The sequence below is a fragment of the Peromyscus californicus genome, unplaced genomic scaffold (assembly GCF_007827085.1).
Source record: "Peromyscus californicus insignis strain IS unplaced genomic scaffold, ASM782708v3 Scaffold_6__1_contigs__length_162567912, whole genome shotgun sequence".
Taxonomy (NCBI): Eukaryota; Metazoa; Chordata; class Mammalia; order Rodentia; family Cricetidae; genus Peromyscus; species Peromyscus californicus.
In genome coordinates, this window is record NW_026294584.1 from 643,100 (window position 1) to 660,339 (window position 17,240).

At 37.9% G+C, this 17,240-nt stretch overlaps 1 protein-coding gene across 10 annotated transcripts in view; it reads left to right on the top strand.

Annotated features, from left to right (window-relative positions):
- Positions 1–17,240, top strand: part of Srpk2 (SRSF protein kinase 2) — a 210,470-nt gene that overhangs the window by 64,942 nt on the left and 128,288 nt on the right. For 2 of the 10 annotated variants that reach the window (XM_052721811.1, XM_052721817.1), the window contains exon 1: positions 12,836–13,086. The exons of 7 other annotated variants lie outside the window; for them this stretch is intronic. In XM_052721811.1, the coding sequence (XP_052577771.1) occupies positions 13,049–13,086 (38 nt within the window). In that variant the 5' untranslated portion in view covers positions 12,836–13,048. Of the gene's footprint in view, positions 1–12,835; positions 13,087–17,240 lie in introns of those variants that run through there. One more of the 10 variants, XM_052721812.1, reaches the window with a different exon arrangement.

Consider the following 17,240-nt stretch of genomic DNA (forward strand, 5'->3'; position numbering starts at 1 on the left):
ACACTCAACAAACCATAAGCTCATTTACCAGTAATGTATATATCCTCTATTGTGAAAATGTAAGTTAGTATTTGATCTTCCCCATGGCCTCCTTGCCTCTGGAGTCTGGGCATGATGTCTAGAATGGTACTGTCCATTAGAAATATCCTGCCAGCTACATATGTTAATTATAAAGTTTGTTACTGTACAGAACGCAAAACCTTAACCATCTTAACCATTTTAAAGTATATCATTTGCTGGCATTAAATATATTAAAATTTTTGTGATGTGAACACTGTTTCTAGAAACTATGCATCATCTAAAACAGTTCTTTAACCATCAAACAGTAACTTTCTATTTCCCCTTCCAATCTTTGTCTCACTTCTTGTCCCTATGGAATTTTCTTATTCCAGATACTACACATAAGTGGAGTTTAGTAATACTATTCATTGTCCTTTTGTTTGTAGCTTATTTTACTTACCATAATGTTTTCATGTTTAATCCATATTGTAGCATGTGTCATACTTCATTCCACCTTGTGCCTGAATCTTATTTTATTATATGTATATATAATTTAAATTATAAATTTATCTCAGAATTCTCCAAACAGCATGATACATGTATGATAAGAATAGGAATTTTGATGTGCTATGTTTTTTATTCCCAAGGATTTTTTAAATAATAAAGTTGATATAAAAAATATGAAATGTTAAAAAATGTGATCAAAATAGTTACGTTATTGTATATTTCTTTTTTTTTGGTTTTTCGAGACAGGGTTTCTCTGTGTAGCTTTGCGCCTCTCCTGGAACTCACTTGGTAGCCCAGGCTGGCCTCGAACTCACAGAGATCCGCCTGGCTCTGCCTCCGAGTGCTGGGATTAAAGGTGTGCGCCACCACCACCCGGCATGTTATTGTATATTTCTATACTAATATAATACATACTTGTATGTTATATACATGTTAAAATTTTAAGTATTCGTCTGGTGTAGTGCTTCATGCTTGTTATCCCAGCTTTTGGGAGGTTGAGGCAGGTGGATCACAGAAAGATTGAAGCCAGCCAGCTTCAGAGTAGCTACGGAGTTTGAGGCAACTTGTGTTACAAAGTGAGACCTTGTCTTTTTAAAAAAAGAACATAAGTAAAATTAAAGGACATCAAATACTAATTCAAAAATTGAAATATCTTCAATCTACTTTTTAGTACATGTTTTAGAATTTTGTTGATTTCTTTTTTTGGGTGTGTGCGCACGTATGCCACAGTGAGCAGGTGGAGGTCAGGGGACAACTTTTGGGAGTCTCCTTCCATCATGTGGGTCGTGGGGATTGAACTCTGGTCCTCAGGCTTGGAGGCAAGTGCACCCACATTCATTCTGCTTTTATAGTAAATGTAACTTAGGTTTACTTGTTGGCCTTTTGGTTAAGATAAGTGCAGTGTTTCAATAGCTAAATATAGCTGGTGGGCACTGGATTAATGCACATCTATAATACAGAATTAAGTTTTTTTTTAATTGTAGTTTTAGAGAAAATTACATCTGAGAGCTTAAAAAAAGAGAGAGGCAAGCTATGCCGTTTGAGTTAGCATGGAAGTCAACCACATGGTGGAAAAGCAGCTTCATGGCACAAAGGGGAAGGAGGGAGCTTCCAACGAGAGTAAGGAAGTCCAGAAAAAGTATACTTAGGCTCTGGCTTTCATCCAAAAGAGATAGATGTGAAGGAAGAGAAAGGAAAATTGGGCAGACCCAACTTCATGGATGCTGTAGAGCACTTGTGTGATTTTTGTGGTGCCAGTTCATTTTTTAGTGTTTTGGGGGGTGGGTGGGGGTGGGGGTGGGGATGGTGCAAGGTTTCATTTTATAGTCCTGCCTGACTTAAAACTATGTAGCTTAGGTTGGCCTTGAACTGGTGTCAATCCTCCTGTATCCATCTTCTTCTGGAGTGTTGGGATTACAAGTGTGCATCATCACACTCAGCAAGAATTACAATTACTAAACCCCATAAATTATTTGACATTTAAAAAAAACTCAGCATTTGCTGAAAGTATTGGGGAAGAATTTAGACATCAGGCATGGGGGGGAAAGGTTGAAAATGACAGCTCTAGACATAGCTTTCCCTTTGCATCACAGCTTGCAAGGAGTAGGAGCTTTTGGAGGAGGAAGTATTTCACATTGAATTTTTTCACCAGGCCTTCTAAAGAGAGGGTATAAGGAATTCTTGACAGAATTTTGACATCTTCCAAAATATAGTTCTGGTACCCCACGTTTTGAGCAGATTTTGAGTAATGAGTAAAACTGGAACCATGATTTGAAGTTGGTGTTTTAGAAAGTCAGACCTCTTGCCTAAGCTTTGGTGGGTTTCTTCCCATCTCTCCCCATTGGGAATTGTGTCTGATTTCTGTCAAGCATTTTTCTAAAGTTTTGGCTGTTAGCAACAAAGGTCAAAATGGGTGGAGATTTAGTTTGTGGATGTCCTTTGGATGCTTGTTGGGATCTAGCAGTATTGTGTGCTGTGTCACACTGGGGTTGAATAGTGTGGTCTACAGGTAGCCTAGCATCTTGTTGAAGTTGTAGTCTGCTGAGAAAGATGAACTGAGATAATCCATCCCCTGCCTGAGAGGAATTTACATTTCAGTTTAGTGGGAGGCATTCATAACACTGACTGTGAAAGTTGGATGGAACTGGAGCTAAGTTTTGGGCGTGCTGCTTGTTATCTGGTTTACTAGATGTTGTTAACCTTACCTTTTAGCTCTCTGGTCTATAAGGTGGGGATTATATTTATATCTACTTGACAGTGGGGCTTTTTGTTTGTTTCAGGATGGTGGAAATCAAAGCTAGGGCTTTATGCATGCTAGGCAAGTATTCTAACAACTGAGCTATATCCCAGCCTCATATTTTTGGTATTTTAAGGTCTTGTTAGGCTGACCTTGAACTTGTGATCTTTTTGCCTTAGCCTCCTTGCTGTTTGGATTACAGATGTGCACCTAATAGAGTTGTTAACGATGATATGTAATGCTTGCCAAATTGAAATATAACTATTGCCACCATAATGTGAAAAGAATTATTATTTAACCATAACACAGAGATACCTGAAATACTTTTGTGTTCCATGTGAAAGCTGCAGTGACAGAACCAATCACTTGGGAAAAACCCAGATACTCAAAGAGAAGCTGCTGTATTATAGCAGTGGACTCTTAAGAGAGAAAGGACTAGAGCTCTTAGTGTGAGCCTCATGTAGGACTCAAAACAGCTGGTGCCACATGGAGTTTAAGGAACATTGTGTATAATGTGGGAAACTGAAACCACCTGTTGGTGTTTTCACAGCAAATCAATCAGTTAGGTAGATACACAAGTCAGTGGTCTGTAAAGATTGAGGCAAAAAGCAGAGCTTTCCCTGTGTGGGACTACTGTTGTAGAAGCCTACCTTCAGCTGTACTTCAGAGGTTGTGAGAACATACAGGCAGTGCCTGTAATGGAAGTTGCTGAGGTAGCCACGAAACCTAGTATGTCCTCTTTACTTTAACCTAATGTCAGTGTTTCAGTCCAAAATGACTCAAAGTTAAGATAATTTTTCAACTATCATATACATGTATGGCTATCAACCTTGGTACTGCAGTTTTGTCTGTATTCCAGATAAGCAAGTAAAGAAGAGACCCTACCATGAGAACAGTGGAAAAAATAAAGAGGCGACTGGATAGTCATTTGAGGGTACATTACTCCATGATTGCCTTGACACATCTTTCAGTTCTTCCCATTGGAATATTTTAAAATTTGAAGTTTTCTATGTATATATATCAACCAGTTTAATTATTGAAATGAATATAATAATGATATGCCTGGGATAAGGTTATTACCAAGCAGAAGACTAGATTTCACTTTATTTTCTGGAGGCAGGATGTTAGTATGTATCCCAGACTGGCCTTGAATCATGATCACACAAGTAGTCTTTCTCTCTCTTCTTTCACTCCCCTCCCTCTTTCCTCTTTTTTTTTTTTTTTTCAGGCTTGCCTCAAACTTGCTCTATGGCTGAACTTGATATGTAGCCCACACTGGCACTGAATTCCTATTCATCCTCTTCCTCTGGAGTGCTAGTATTACATGCCTGTGCCACTGCACGAAACTGCTCTTTCTTGGGGTCTGTTCTTCATGGTTTAAGCTTGCTTTACTCATCAGTCCTCCTAAGTGGTGTGCTTACAGGTACACAGAATTTCTTAATGCTCTGGAGTAGCAGCTCTGTGGTCTGTTTTTTTCCATTAGCATCCAGCTCCAGTGTCCTGAGCTTGTCTTCTTCCTCTTCCTGGTCCAGCAAGAGATGTGTGTTCTGGCTTACAGATTTGGTTTTTATACCATGATCTCAGCTCGTAGACTCTGTGAGAGTAGCATGTCTTTCATGGACATACCTATGTGTAATATAACAGAGACTTGATACTTTGGGGGCTGCTAAATCAATACCTATATTTTTAGATTTATTTATTTTAGTTCATTGATGTACTCTGGTAAGTTTGTTTAAAAGGTGCTGCAGATGGAATTAGAAGGGGCAGCCTGAATTTAGATTTTTAAAGCTTGTCTTTTTAGAAATGCCAAATGTACAAGCTCCAATATGACTGCCTTTTTTTGTGGCTGAATAGTGTCAGGAAAATTTAATTCTTTTCCTTCAGTATAACACTCTCAAAATTCCAACAGAACATTGCTTTGACCTTGATTGAACTGTGAATTTTATTTGAAAGTGAAAATTGGCCTTTTGGAGAGGCTATTTATAACAGTGTGATGGCAGTGTTTTTGACTAGTGTCCATTTTAAGCTATGCAATAGATGGGACATCATTAAATGGGACATGCTTTGGTCTTAATATTTAAAAATTGATTTTAATTTACATAGGTAATACTTATAAAAAAGTAAAGGTCAGATGGCAGTAAAACCTTCCTGACTACATTGTTCACCATGTCTATCCCCAGAAGTAAGCACAATATTTTTATAATAGTTTAGGATATGTTCCTCTATAACTCTTACCTTTTTTTAACATATAAATGCACTTATGAAATACATATTTATTACAGAAATAGTGTCATTTTGTTTTCTGCAGCCTTCAAAGTTTGCTTTAGTATGAGTTATGCTTTAGATGTGTTTATGATATCTACTTCATTCTTTTCAATTATATTCTCAGTATAGGTCACTTACCATTGAGTGTTATCTATTACTTATTAGACGCACTCCAATTCTTTAGATTTTTTTTTAATTACATGTGTGTGAATGAAAGTAGATGGGTATATGCATGTCGTGTGTGTGTGTGTGTGTGTGTGTGTGTGTGTGTGTGTGTGTGTGTGTAGTTCAGAGGACAATCTGAGGGAGGTGGTTTTATCTGTCCAGTGTGTGGTTCTTGGGGACTGAGCTCAATTGATCAAGCCTTCAGGCTTGATGGCAAGTACCTTTATCTGCTCTGCATCTCACTGGCCCATGACTGAATGTCTTTGTATGATTCTCCTGAGACACATGATGTATGAATATTTTCTCTTCTCTTTCTGTCTTTCTTTCTGTCTTCCTTCCTTCCTTCCTTCCTTCCTTCCTTCCTTCCTTCCTTCCTTCCTTCCTTCCTTCCTTCCTTCCTTTCTCTCTCTCTCTCTCTCTCTCTCTCTCTCTCTCTCTCTCTCTCTCTCTCTCTCTGTCTTTCTTTCTTTCTTTCTTTCTTTCAGGAGGTAGACAACAAACTCATGGCTTTGTGTCTGTCTGTTAGGCAAATGCTGTATTGCTTAGGTATATTCCAGCCATGTAAATTTTTTCTAGGGTAAATTTGGTAGAAGTGAAATTGTGAGAGTATATATAGTGTATCTAGTATATTTAACATCCTTCATATTTACTTCAGTAATGAGTATTGGCTTAATTGGCTAGTTATTTGCGCTTATAAACTGAGTATTTTGTATTTATAATCCATTAGAGAGGGATCTAGGGAGGACAAGGGTCTTCTACAGATTCATAAGTTATCTATATGACTTTAAAGGCATCACTGTTTCCAAGAGGATGATTCAGTAGGACTGTGAATCAGTGCAAATTTATGATCCCACATAGCACTTAGCAACGTACAGTTAACTTGATTAAGATTGACAGAGTTGATTCAGGGAGAGGGGAGTCATTGCCTTCAGTTGTGTACTCAGTGGTGACCCTGCTAGGCTCCAATAGATAGTCACGGCCTAGTGGTCACACATATGGCCCTGGTTAAAGCCAATGAGTTATGAAAAACTGAAGTTATGAATCTGGGAAGGGGACTAGTAGGGAAGAGGGGGAGATGACAGAGATGGGAGGGAGAATAAAGAGGGATGTGAGGAGAGGAGAGCATAGTATGAATGTATTATAGACATGCACAAAATTGTAAAAGACCTATTTATCTTAGCCATACTTGCCTAACATGCTATTTTTATGTGACTGGAGATCAACTTAATACAAGACTGAAGGTGATAATGTTGGAGAACATCAAATCTGCCATGTTGATTTCAGATAACAAAACTAGGATATTGTGTGTGTGTGTGTGTGTGTGTGTGTGTGTGTGTGTGTGTGTGTGTTTAAGGCTACGTTGATCCTTGAATATTCAATGAGTAACTCAGCTGAGTGTGGTGGTATATATCTGAAGTCCCAATATTTATGGGGCTGAGGCAGGAAGATTGTTGAGTTTCAAGCCATTTGCCAATTTGTCCCAAACCCCACGGACAACAGGATGACAAAATAGACTGCTAAGGTATTTGTGGTACTTATAGTATTTTGTGAACAAAACAATGCCATGGATGTATGTAGTCTTTCCTATTGCTGCTGAGGAAGATTTTTATAGAAGGGACTGCTGATACTTGAGGTGAGAATTTCTGGATTTACAAATGAGAGTAGTGATAATTGGTGAAATTCCTGATGGGAACTGTGTAGGTGTACTGACACAAAATGAATCTTGGTAAATTGACAAGCTTTATAAATAGCTCTATAAAGTTTCATTTTTTTTCAAGCATGACATAAGATGTAAAAATTTTGCTTTGAATTTTATTCATCTATTTGACTCTTTTAGCTCTAACTCTGTGATTAATTACATTTCTGCCTTATGAGAAGCCGGCATAGAACTTACTTTACCAGTGTCTCTGGCTTCATGAGAAGTCTAATTGACCTGGGCTGGTGAGATGGCTCGCTGGGTTCCAAGGAAGCCTAGTGACTTGGGATTAATGCCTGGAACCCACAGTAGAAAGAGAGACCAAATGATGAAAGTAACTGTCCTCTGATCTGGTTATATGTGCCACGTTTCCTCCCTACAGTCACATACCCAAATCCCCTCCCCCCGCTGCAATAATAATAATAATAATAATAATAATAATAATAATAATAATAATAATAATAAATATAAAAGTTAAGACAACCTGTGTTCAGTGAGATTCCTTAGCTGGTAAAGGTGCTCACTCACCACTAAGCCCAAGGACCTGAGTTTAATCCCTGGGACCCACATGATGGAAGGAGAGAGCCAACTCTTGCAAGTGGTCCTCTGACCTTTACAGACACACCTCTGGCATTTATACCACCAAATAAAACAAACAAACAAATAAGAAATGAGATCATTTTAAAACAAACAAAAAAGAAACCTAACCAGGGTGAGACTACTTCCTTCTGCCCCATTACCTTTAGAGGAATACAACCCTGTGTGTCCATGATTGTGAGTGTGTGGATGTGGAGGCCAGAAGTATCTCCCTCAATTATTTCTCTACTTTTTTTTTTTTTTTGAGATAAAAATCTCACACCGAATTCCTCAGCATTGGAATTGCCTGTTGGCAAGCCTGTTTTCTCACACCATGGGCATATAGGATCTCAACTCTTCATGCTTGTGCAGCAGGTCACCTTACCAACTGAACCATCTCCCCATCTCTCCAAAAAACGGCTACTTTTAAGGAAAGAGGTGATATTAGAAATTTATTTTGAGAAAGGGAATTAAAAACTCAAGGATAAACTTATTGAACAAAATTTTAGTTATGTCTTAGGGTTTCTATTGCTGTGACGAAACACCATGACCAAAAAGCAAGTTGGGGAGGAAAGGGTTTATTCAGCTTATACTTCCATCCATATTGCTGTTCATCACTGAAGGAAGTCAGGACAGGAGGAACTCAAACAGGGCAGGATTCTGGAGGCAGAATGGAGGCCATGGAGGGATGTTGCTTACTGGCTTGCTCCTTATGGCTTGCTCAGCCTGCTTTCTTATATACCAGGACTACCAGGCTAGGGATGGCATCACCCACCATGGGCTGGCCCTCCCTCATTGATCACCAATTGAGAAACTGCCTTTCAGCTGGATCCCATGGAGGGCATTTCATCAACTGAGGCTCCCTCCTCTCTGACAACTCTAGCTTGTGTCAAGCTGACACACAAAACCAGTACAAGTTACAACTGGAAAATATTCACTGATTTATAAAATTTAATGAACAAATTTTCTTGACACACATTTGTATATTAAATGAAACTGGGTTAGTTGTATAACAACATTATTGAATGTCTTTTAGGTGGTAATGAAATTGTGATGAGCATTTTTGCTAATTACATAAGGGCTTTATTTTTCTTGTCATTTAGTGTGTGGTTAAGTACGTGTTCTTAGTGCTTATCATGTTCTTGTTGATTATTTTAACCTTTTAACGTCTGTCTCCTCATTTCTCGGTGGTTTTGTTTGGATTCAGTGTTTTCTATTTATCAATGTATCATTCGCAGATGTTTCTGCATTGTTCTGGACTTCAATTTTACTGAGGTTTACTGTGACCTGTTTTGAAGAGTGTGGACGGAGTTAGTGATAATTAAGGACAGTTGATTCAGTGTTCAGTTCTTTAATGATACTTTTTATATCTGTACAATTTCTGCCTTTATTTTTCTTTTCTGTATTGTTATGACAGAAGTGATGAGCCCTGGAATAGTAAAGGCTTTTTAATTTTTACTTTTTTTAAGGTTTTGGCCTCTCAAGATGCAGGTCAGTTAACCCATCTTCAGCTTTCTCGCATTTCAGAGCACTAGCTTTACTCAGCACCTTTGTGAAGGGTCTCTGATGTATCTCCTTAAATCTCGATTGGGGACCTGGTCTTAGAAGTAAGCATGGCAGCCAGAAAAGATACTGCAGACCTTTTCCATTTAGTGGGAGTCCTTCAGACAGACTCCTAGGCCTAAGTTTACTACAGAGAGAGTAGATCAGACATTATTCTGTGAATATGTGAAATAGAGGTAATTGTAGTGATTCCAGGAAAGTAATTGGAATCAGTGAGCTATTGAAAGCCCAGTATGGTTGAGCACAGCAGTGTGAAACAGTGGCCCTGAGCACGTGACATGAGCTAAGTTTTCAGAGCTGCTCTGCCTTCTTAAGATTCATGTTTTGAAGTCTACTGATCTGTTTTCCTCTTAGCCTCTAAATATATTTAAAAATTTTTAAACATTTAAAAATTCTTTTAGGATTTTATTATTGACTTTGGTTATATCCTTCTAAGTCCCCTTCCCACTTTTATTTCTTTTTGGGGATGGGTGGGTGCCCCATTGGAGTTAATTAGCATTGCTTTCATGAGTATGAGTAGGAGTTTACTTGAGCAAGGTCAGTGTCTCTACCCCAGCAACCATTAACTGCTTGGTTGTCTTAGTTATGGTTTCTATTGCTGTGAAGTGACGCCATGTCCAAGGCAACTCTTAAAAAGGGTTTAATTGGGGTGGCTTGCTTACAGTTCAGCGGTTTAGTCCATTATCATCATGGTGGAACATGCTAGCATGCAGACAGACAGGGTGCTGGAGAAGGAGCTGAGAGTTCTACATCTCGATCTGCAGGCAACAGGAAGTGAACTGTCTGCTACCCTGAGCTTAGCTTGAGCAAAGACCTCAAAGTCCACCCCCAGAGTGTCTCACTTCCTCTTGCAAGGCCACACCTACTACAAGGTCATACCTCCTAATAGCACTATTCCCTTTGGGGGCCATTTTCTTTCAAACTACCACACTATTGCTTCTCAGGGAGGGGTGGGACCTCATGAACTTCCTGATACTTGTATTAGTAGGCCTAGATTTGTGCAAATCTTTTATTGTTATTAGCAATTTCCAAACTTAATTTTAACTTCCCCCATTTTTAATTTTGAAACTTTCGTTTTATTCTGTGTGTGAGACTCAAGTAAAATCAAGTTTACAGATGGCTATGTAAAGAATTTGTCATATGAAAGGAAGTTTTTGTTAGACTCTAGGAAGCACTATATACCTAATTTACTCTATCACAAAAGTCAAGGTCCTCATGTTGGTTTTGTGGTGGAATTGGTAGGAGCACTTCATGTTTATGGCACTCCTGTCTCTTCTGCAGTCATTTTTATTAAGATCCTGAGAGGATTATGGCTGCCTGATTTTTTTCCTATGATAACTGCATGATCTTTGTTTCTTGTCTCTTTCTGGTCAAGGGTCTTAGCACTATATTCAATTGTGAATGTAGCAAGAGTTTGGAACTTCTGTATGTTCTGAAATAGAAATTGTTTTGAATTACGCAAGGTGGGGGACCCAAGGCTGCCTGGACCAGGGCCCAGAGAGTTGAAGAGAAAGCTAGGAAAGGGGGGTGGGACTAAGGGTGCACGCCTTGTGGGAGGAAAAGCGGAAGAGAGAGAGAGGAAGGGGAGGAGTTTTCCTTAAAATGAGTCTGGGCACAGGGCGGCGCCAAGGGGCGAGTCAGACTAGAGACAGAAGGCTCTTTACTAAAGAGTTGCTCTTTTTTTTTTGGTTTATCGAGACAGGGTTTCTCTGTGTAGCTTTGCGCCTTTCCTGGAACTCGCTTTGTAGACCAGGCTGGCCTCGAACTCACAGAGATCCGCCTGCCTCTGCCTCCCGAGAAGTAACTCATCTTTACAAGCAATCTCAATAACTTTTTAAAAAATTATTTATTAGCTAGGCGGTGGTGGCACACGCCTTTAATCCCAGCCCTCGGGAGACAGAGCCAGGCGGATGTCTGTGAGTAGGGAGCCCAAGATAGAGTACAGTTAACTTCTACATACAATAAAATACTGATTAAAACAACAACAAAAACATGTTGAATGAAGTTGATAATAAAAGGGAGAAGAACTATGGGAACGCAGCCGGGCAGTGGTGGCGCACACCTTTAATCCCAGTGCTTGGGAGGAAGAGGCAGGCGAATCTCTTGAGTTCGAGGCCAGCCTCGTCTATAAAATTAATTCTTGGACAGCCAGGGCTGTTATATAGTGAAACCCTGTCTCGAAAAAACCAAAGAAAACCAAAACAAACAAACAAACAAAACTACCAAAAAAAAAAAAACCAAAAAAAAAACTATGGAAATGCCAAGAAAAAAGGTAGGCCTGTGCCTCATTAACTCCTTTAGTAACCATTTATTGAGAGAGTGCTGTGCTTTGCTGGGCAGTACTTAACAACAGGTAGGAAGGGCCTACCACAGGCAAAGCACAGTAACTTCCTGGGCTTTGATGGGTTATTTAATGCATTCTTCACAGTAGCCTATCATGTAGAAATAGTCATCCCCATTTTATAGATGAGGAGATAGAGGCTTTAGAGAGTGTAGGCAATTTCCTGAGTCCCATGGCTACTGAAAATGAAGAATAGTGTTTCTAAGTCCCAGGCAGAGCCATTTCTCCTTTTGAAATGGGGGATCCTTTACTGAACAATTGCTGTATGGCCCCTTGGGCTGGGCTCTGTAAACTGCCTCAGAAGTTTAAATAATTTTATAATGCCTATGGGATGATATATGCTTAAATTAGAGAAATTCCTTAACACTTGGAAAGAATTTTCCTACTCTGTTGCATTTTATGAAACAGTGTTTTTTCTTTACATTTTTTCATATTTTAATTTTACTAGTGTAGTCAGCATTTAAAAACACTGATTTACCTCGAGGAAACACCCCCCCCCACACACACACGAAAGACCTTATAGGCTTCCAATGATATCCCCATTTATTTATTCATTCATTCATTTATTTAATTATTTATTTTCTGGAGCTGAGGACCAAACCCAGGGCCTTGTACTTGGTAGGCAAGTGCTCTATCACTGAGCTAAATCCCCAACTCTGATAATTTTATTTTTAACATGAACTTTTTATTATAAAAGTATACTGTATTTTAAAAAATACAGCTGAAAATACTTTTCAGGAATAGAAAAAACAGCTTTTCACATGAAGTAATAATTTAGGTCTTACTCACTTGAAATTGTAGTTGTTGGTGTGTTTAAAGGCAAATGTGCTTGCTGTGTTTTTCCCAGTCTTTACCTTTGCTCAGTTCTTTTCACTCTCCCCTTTAAGTCATTCTGCCTAACTGGGTTCTGGCAACCATTTTTAAATTGAACTTGCACTTAAATTTCTGATGTAGGCGGCATTGCCAGTCCTTTCCCAAAAGGACAAGAATACCGTCTCTGCTCGGTGTCTGGGTGTTGCTGTTCACTTGTGTACTGTGAAAGAGGAGGGAAAACTAAGGTGTAAAAAGAGAAGTCTCTTTTTAAAGGCGTTAGGGACTAGATACTAAATGTGTCTTTAATGAAAAACAATCAAAATTGTAACAAAGATTAAGCATATTTTAATCATTGAATTGGGGTTTTGGTTTAATATTTCATTCTTAAGTGACAAAAATGATTCACTGAGCCATATTTTTTAGGGCTAATCAAATAGAAGCAGGCAGGGGTTGCATATCTGTACATTGCAGACTGAAATATTATAATTTAGGCTTCTTAAATTATTTAGTATATTGAGTTTGGATGTTAGGATTTCTTGTTTGTATTCTAATTTGTTCAATTTGAAACCTTTTTATAGAGCCTGGGTAGTTCCACCTTAAAAAAAAGGACACCCCTCTGCTTAAAAGAAATGGTACTTCCTGCTTTCATAAACAGTCATGTGCATAGTTTAGCAAGGCCTGATGCCTCTGGAGCTTTTTCCCTTTATAGCACCATTGAATCCGAGTCCTAACAGAAGTACTGTGAATCTTGTGGCCTCATTCTGAACAAAAGGGATTAGAGAAGGAAAGAAATCTCTTGATATAAGGCTTATAAGCAAGGGCGGGCAATCTTGGTTGTGAATATTTTCTGATTTTTCCAGAAATCAAGCAGAAGATTGAGCTGCTGATGTCAGTTAACTCTGAGAAGTCGTCCTCTTCAGAAAGGTACAGCTACATCTCTTGCATGAACAATTAATGGTGTAGCATTGCTAAGAAACAAACAGGACATAATCTTTTCCTTGTCAAGTTTGCTATATAATGTTGTACTGCATGCTGGTATTGTGCTGTATTGAAGATGTGTATTTGGGCAAGCTGTTCTGCTTTGCAAAGGGTAATTGATTTTTTTTTAGAAAAACAGTCAGCCTAATCAGCTGCAGCATGCACACCATAACACGGCAGACCGCTGGTTCATGTGTGACAGCTGCTGAAAGCTTAAAAGAATTTAACCAAGAAAAATCTTGCTTTCTTTTTAAGGAACAACCATGATTTTTGTTCTTATATTTTGAGATTGCTGCTACATAGAATTTCCAAGGTTATTTTTTTATATTTTTAATATCTAGCTTAAACATAGTTGATTTTTTTTCTTGTAATAAGTATTATTTTTTAATGTACCAAGGGAGTGCCATTTGTACATAGCTTAGGAATTGCAAACACACAGATTAGTCACATTCTCAAAAAGAGATATGATGTTTCTTCAAGTCTCTGCTAGGCAGTGGAACAGTCACTGCATGCAGTGATGGTTCATGCCTGCAGGTAAGGACAAAATGACTCAGAAGTATTTTTAAAGCAATTATTTTATCAGTCATTCATATGATTATACCTGTAAGGAGATAGTTCATGAAAATTACTATTTTGCCTTATAAGCAAAAAGAAGATATTTTTCTGCTCTAAAAAATTGTTCCCTATTTTGATTAGTAAATTCTGTGTTCACTTCTATTTATCAAAATTGTGTATGTACAATATGTATCCAAAATGTTTTAAATTGAGGTTCTTAGGCAGATTTAATGGTTACATTTTCTTTTGCTTGTCTTATCAATTTGTACTTAATGTTGATAATTGTATTTAAGCCATGTTGATTCATCTTTTCTAGGGCTAATTTTCAGGGCTATCTGTTGTTCTTAGATTGAAAATTTAGGAAAATAAATGTGGAAAATTACTTGGTGGTAAGGAAATAATACAGGAAAAATATTGTTAAACAAAAACTGGCTGATCCTCCATGGCAAAATGTGTTGGAGTTTCAGGAGGACTTGATCAGATGGCATCAAGATTATATTGACTTACTAGAATTAGGTGAATAAGCCTATGTTTGCAACTTTGGTTACAAATGAAGAAGTAACTACTTTCTGTAGAGATTGAAAATAAAAAATAAGAAGGTTTGTATTTATTTTTCTTGACCTTTCTAACTTCTGGTTTGTTGCTAGCCACCTGATTTCAGTCATTCAGCCTTGTGACTGTTCTGCCAGTAAAATGGTGGTGGTAGAACAGCAGAGGGTAGGGTTGTAAGGAATGAGCAGTCCAAGTGTCGGCTGTGGTTTGTACTAGAGTGTACTCAATGAGATGACAGCAATAATTATGCAACCTTCTGCGGTAGCATGAATTCTTTATTGGTAAGTTGAGGGATGAACACAATGGATGAATATTTCTGAAAAAGAAGTGAGGAATGAGTGAATTCTTTTCTTACTAAACTCATTGTATAGGAAATAAGCCAAAATATTTTCATGATTTTATTTACTTAGGCTCTGTGGTTATTTGAAAGAAAAGAGAGCACGTGTTTTGTCATAATTATAAAGCTTAGAAACCAACTGCTGTGAGAATGGCTTTCTGCATGGTTTACTGGAGCGTGCCTTATTGATTATAATTTTAGTAGGTGCATAGAGTTCTATTAGGCAGTTGTGATATTCTCACTGAAGTAGTGAGTGTGATTTATGCATCAACTAGTACTTTGTAAGCATAAAAGTTGTTTAATTAATATAGGTACATTAAAATTTCCTTTTCCTCTCCATTTCATTAAAAGCCATATCATTTGACCCTTTAATTTATTTAGAGCAGTGGTTCTCAAGCTTCCTAATGCTGCTCCTCATGTTGTGGTGACCCCCAACCATAAAGTTATTTTTGTTCCTACTTCATAACTGTAATTTTGCTACTGGTAGGAATCATAGTGTAAATATCTGTGTTTCCTGATGGTCCTGTTTGACCTGACAAAGGGATCATGACCCATAGGTTGAGAACTGCTGATTTAGAGGAATCTGTAAAAGAAAAAATTTCAAGTGTAAAAAGTTCATTATCTAATACCAGTGTCTTGCCCAGAATGTAATATCTTATAATATCATATAACATTCACCACAGTTTTCAATTCACTGTTCATTAGTTATTATATCTTAAAAATATTTTATCTTTTAAAAAATGGATTTTGGTTTTTTCTAATAAGGAAAAGAAATGATTAAAGATTTTATACATAGTAGCTTAAGTGTTAGAGATCTTTGAGATTTTCATAGGGCTAAAATTCTAGATGCCTTATCAGTAGATAGGGCAAAGAAACCTGGTTTCTTTCTTCAGAGAGGGGGAAGCTGTTAAGTTGTGTGACAAAACAAGGTATTGTTTCTGTACTCAGCTCTGTCCCTGCAGTTTAGAGCATCTTCTGGGAGCCCTCGTAGAGACAGTGCTTCTGAATAGAGTATTGTCATTATGGAATCTGTGCTGGGATGTTTTTAGTGACTTTTTATCCACTATATAGAAATGCTTGTCTTGTGGAAGCTGGTATTGGCTGCATTATTTTTGTTCATATACTTTTCTAAAATGGGAAAAGTATAATAAAGAAAAAACTTAGTTTATTTTTGTACACTTTTGAGGACACTTCTTCGTTGAAAAATGAAATAGGTCCAAAGTAAAATGTGTTTAGATAATGCAGTGTGCTAATGGATAACAGTAGTTTTTGAAGTTAATTTTAAAGTTATGCTTTCAGCACAGATGAAATAATGGAGACCTATAAGAATGTAATTTGATAGAGGAGACATAGAGTGCACATGCTCCATGTAGGAAGGCTGCTCACAAGCCAGAATTAATGCAGCTGCACTCAGTTATAGTTTAGTTTTAGATGTTGTGTTTTGAAGAGAAGAAAAAAATTTTAACACCCCCCAGAGAAGAAAATTTTAACTTACTTTTCTAAAGATTAATAACAAAGAATATTATTGAATGAATGATAAGTTAAAAAACAACTGATGTGTGTTATGGCCAGTTAAGAGGGCACATCTACTGCAGGAGAGTGCCTTCTGGAGGTTCCAGGAATAAATCCTACTACCAATAGTTCTTTTTTTAATTGAGTGCTTGTTGAATGAATGAACACATTGACTTGTTAGCATGGTTGTGATGGTGCTTAGACACAGGTTACTCTTGTCTACTCCCATTTAGTGTAATAAAGTAAACTCAATAGTTAATGGCAAAATTTAAGTTTTCACCCTCCCCGCCCCTTTGCTTTGTTCTGGCTATACTTCTCCTAGAGTTTATGAGGCAGAACACATGGTGAAGAGGAGGAATAGTAATCTTCATAAGGAAAAGGGTAGCAATTTTTCACTAAACAACCCAGATATCATTTCTCTTGTTGATTGGTTGGTTGTTGGCGCTGGGGATTACACCAGATACTACCAACTTCTTAATATGTAGAGGGGAGGTAGAGTGCAGAATGAACAAGAAGGTGTATGTTCCACAGTCACTTAAAAACTAGTAATTCAGTGCTCTGATTAGGATTTGTGTTTTCTCAGGGAAAAGAATCTAAAAGGACAAGCTCTTGGTACTTGTATTTGTGACATTTTTAGTGTCTTAAAGAGGGTCCTTGTAGCATCCCAGATAGTCAGCAAATATTGAATCCACAAGTTGGTTGCTGCCTTTTTCAGGAAGGGAGAAACAAGGAAGGGAGAAAAGTCATAAACATAAAGTTATGCTGTGGCCTGTATTTGGCCAGTGCTGAGTAAACAGCATTGGTGAGAAGTGATAGGGATGATAAATATATCTCTACCCTATATAAGAGCATTTCATGTACACAACTGGTGCTTGTTCATGTATGTCTTTTAATATCCTTTCTCATTTTGGAGCCAACAGAAACCTTAAAGAATAGTGAGAAAGGAGCAATTTGGTGGTGATGGTGGTCCCAGAAGAAGGTATTTTTGATTTGCTCTGGGCTGTGTAGTGAGGTCTGAGCAGTACAAGGTGTCTCTCCTTTTCCCCAGCCCACACACTAGGCTGTACATTCATTGATGATGATACTTTTCCCTTTTCCAGTCCCCACTCTCCCATTGCTTTCTTAGTTTCTGTTTACAGGATAG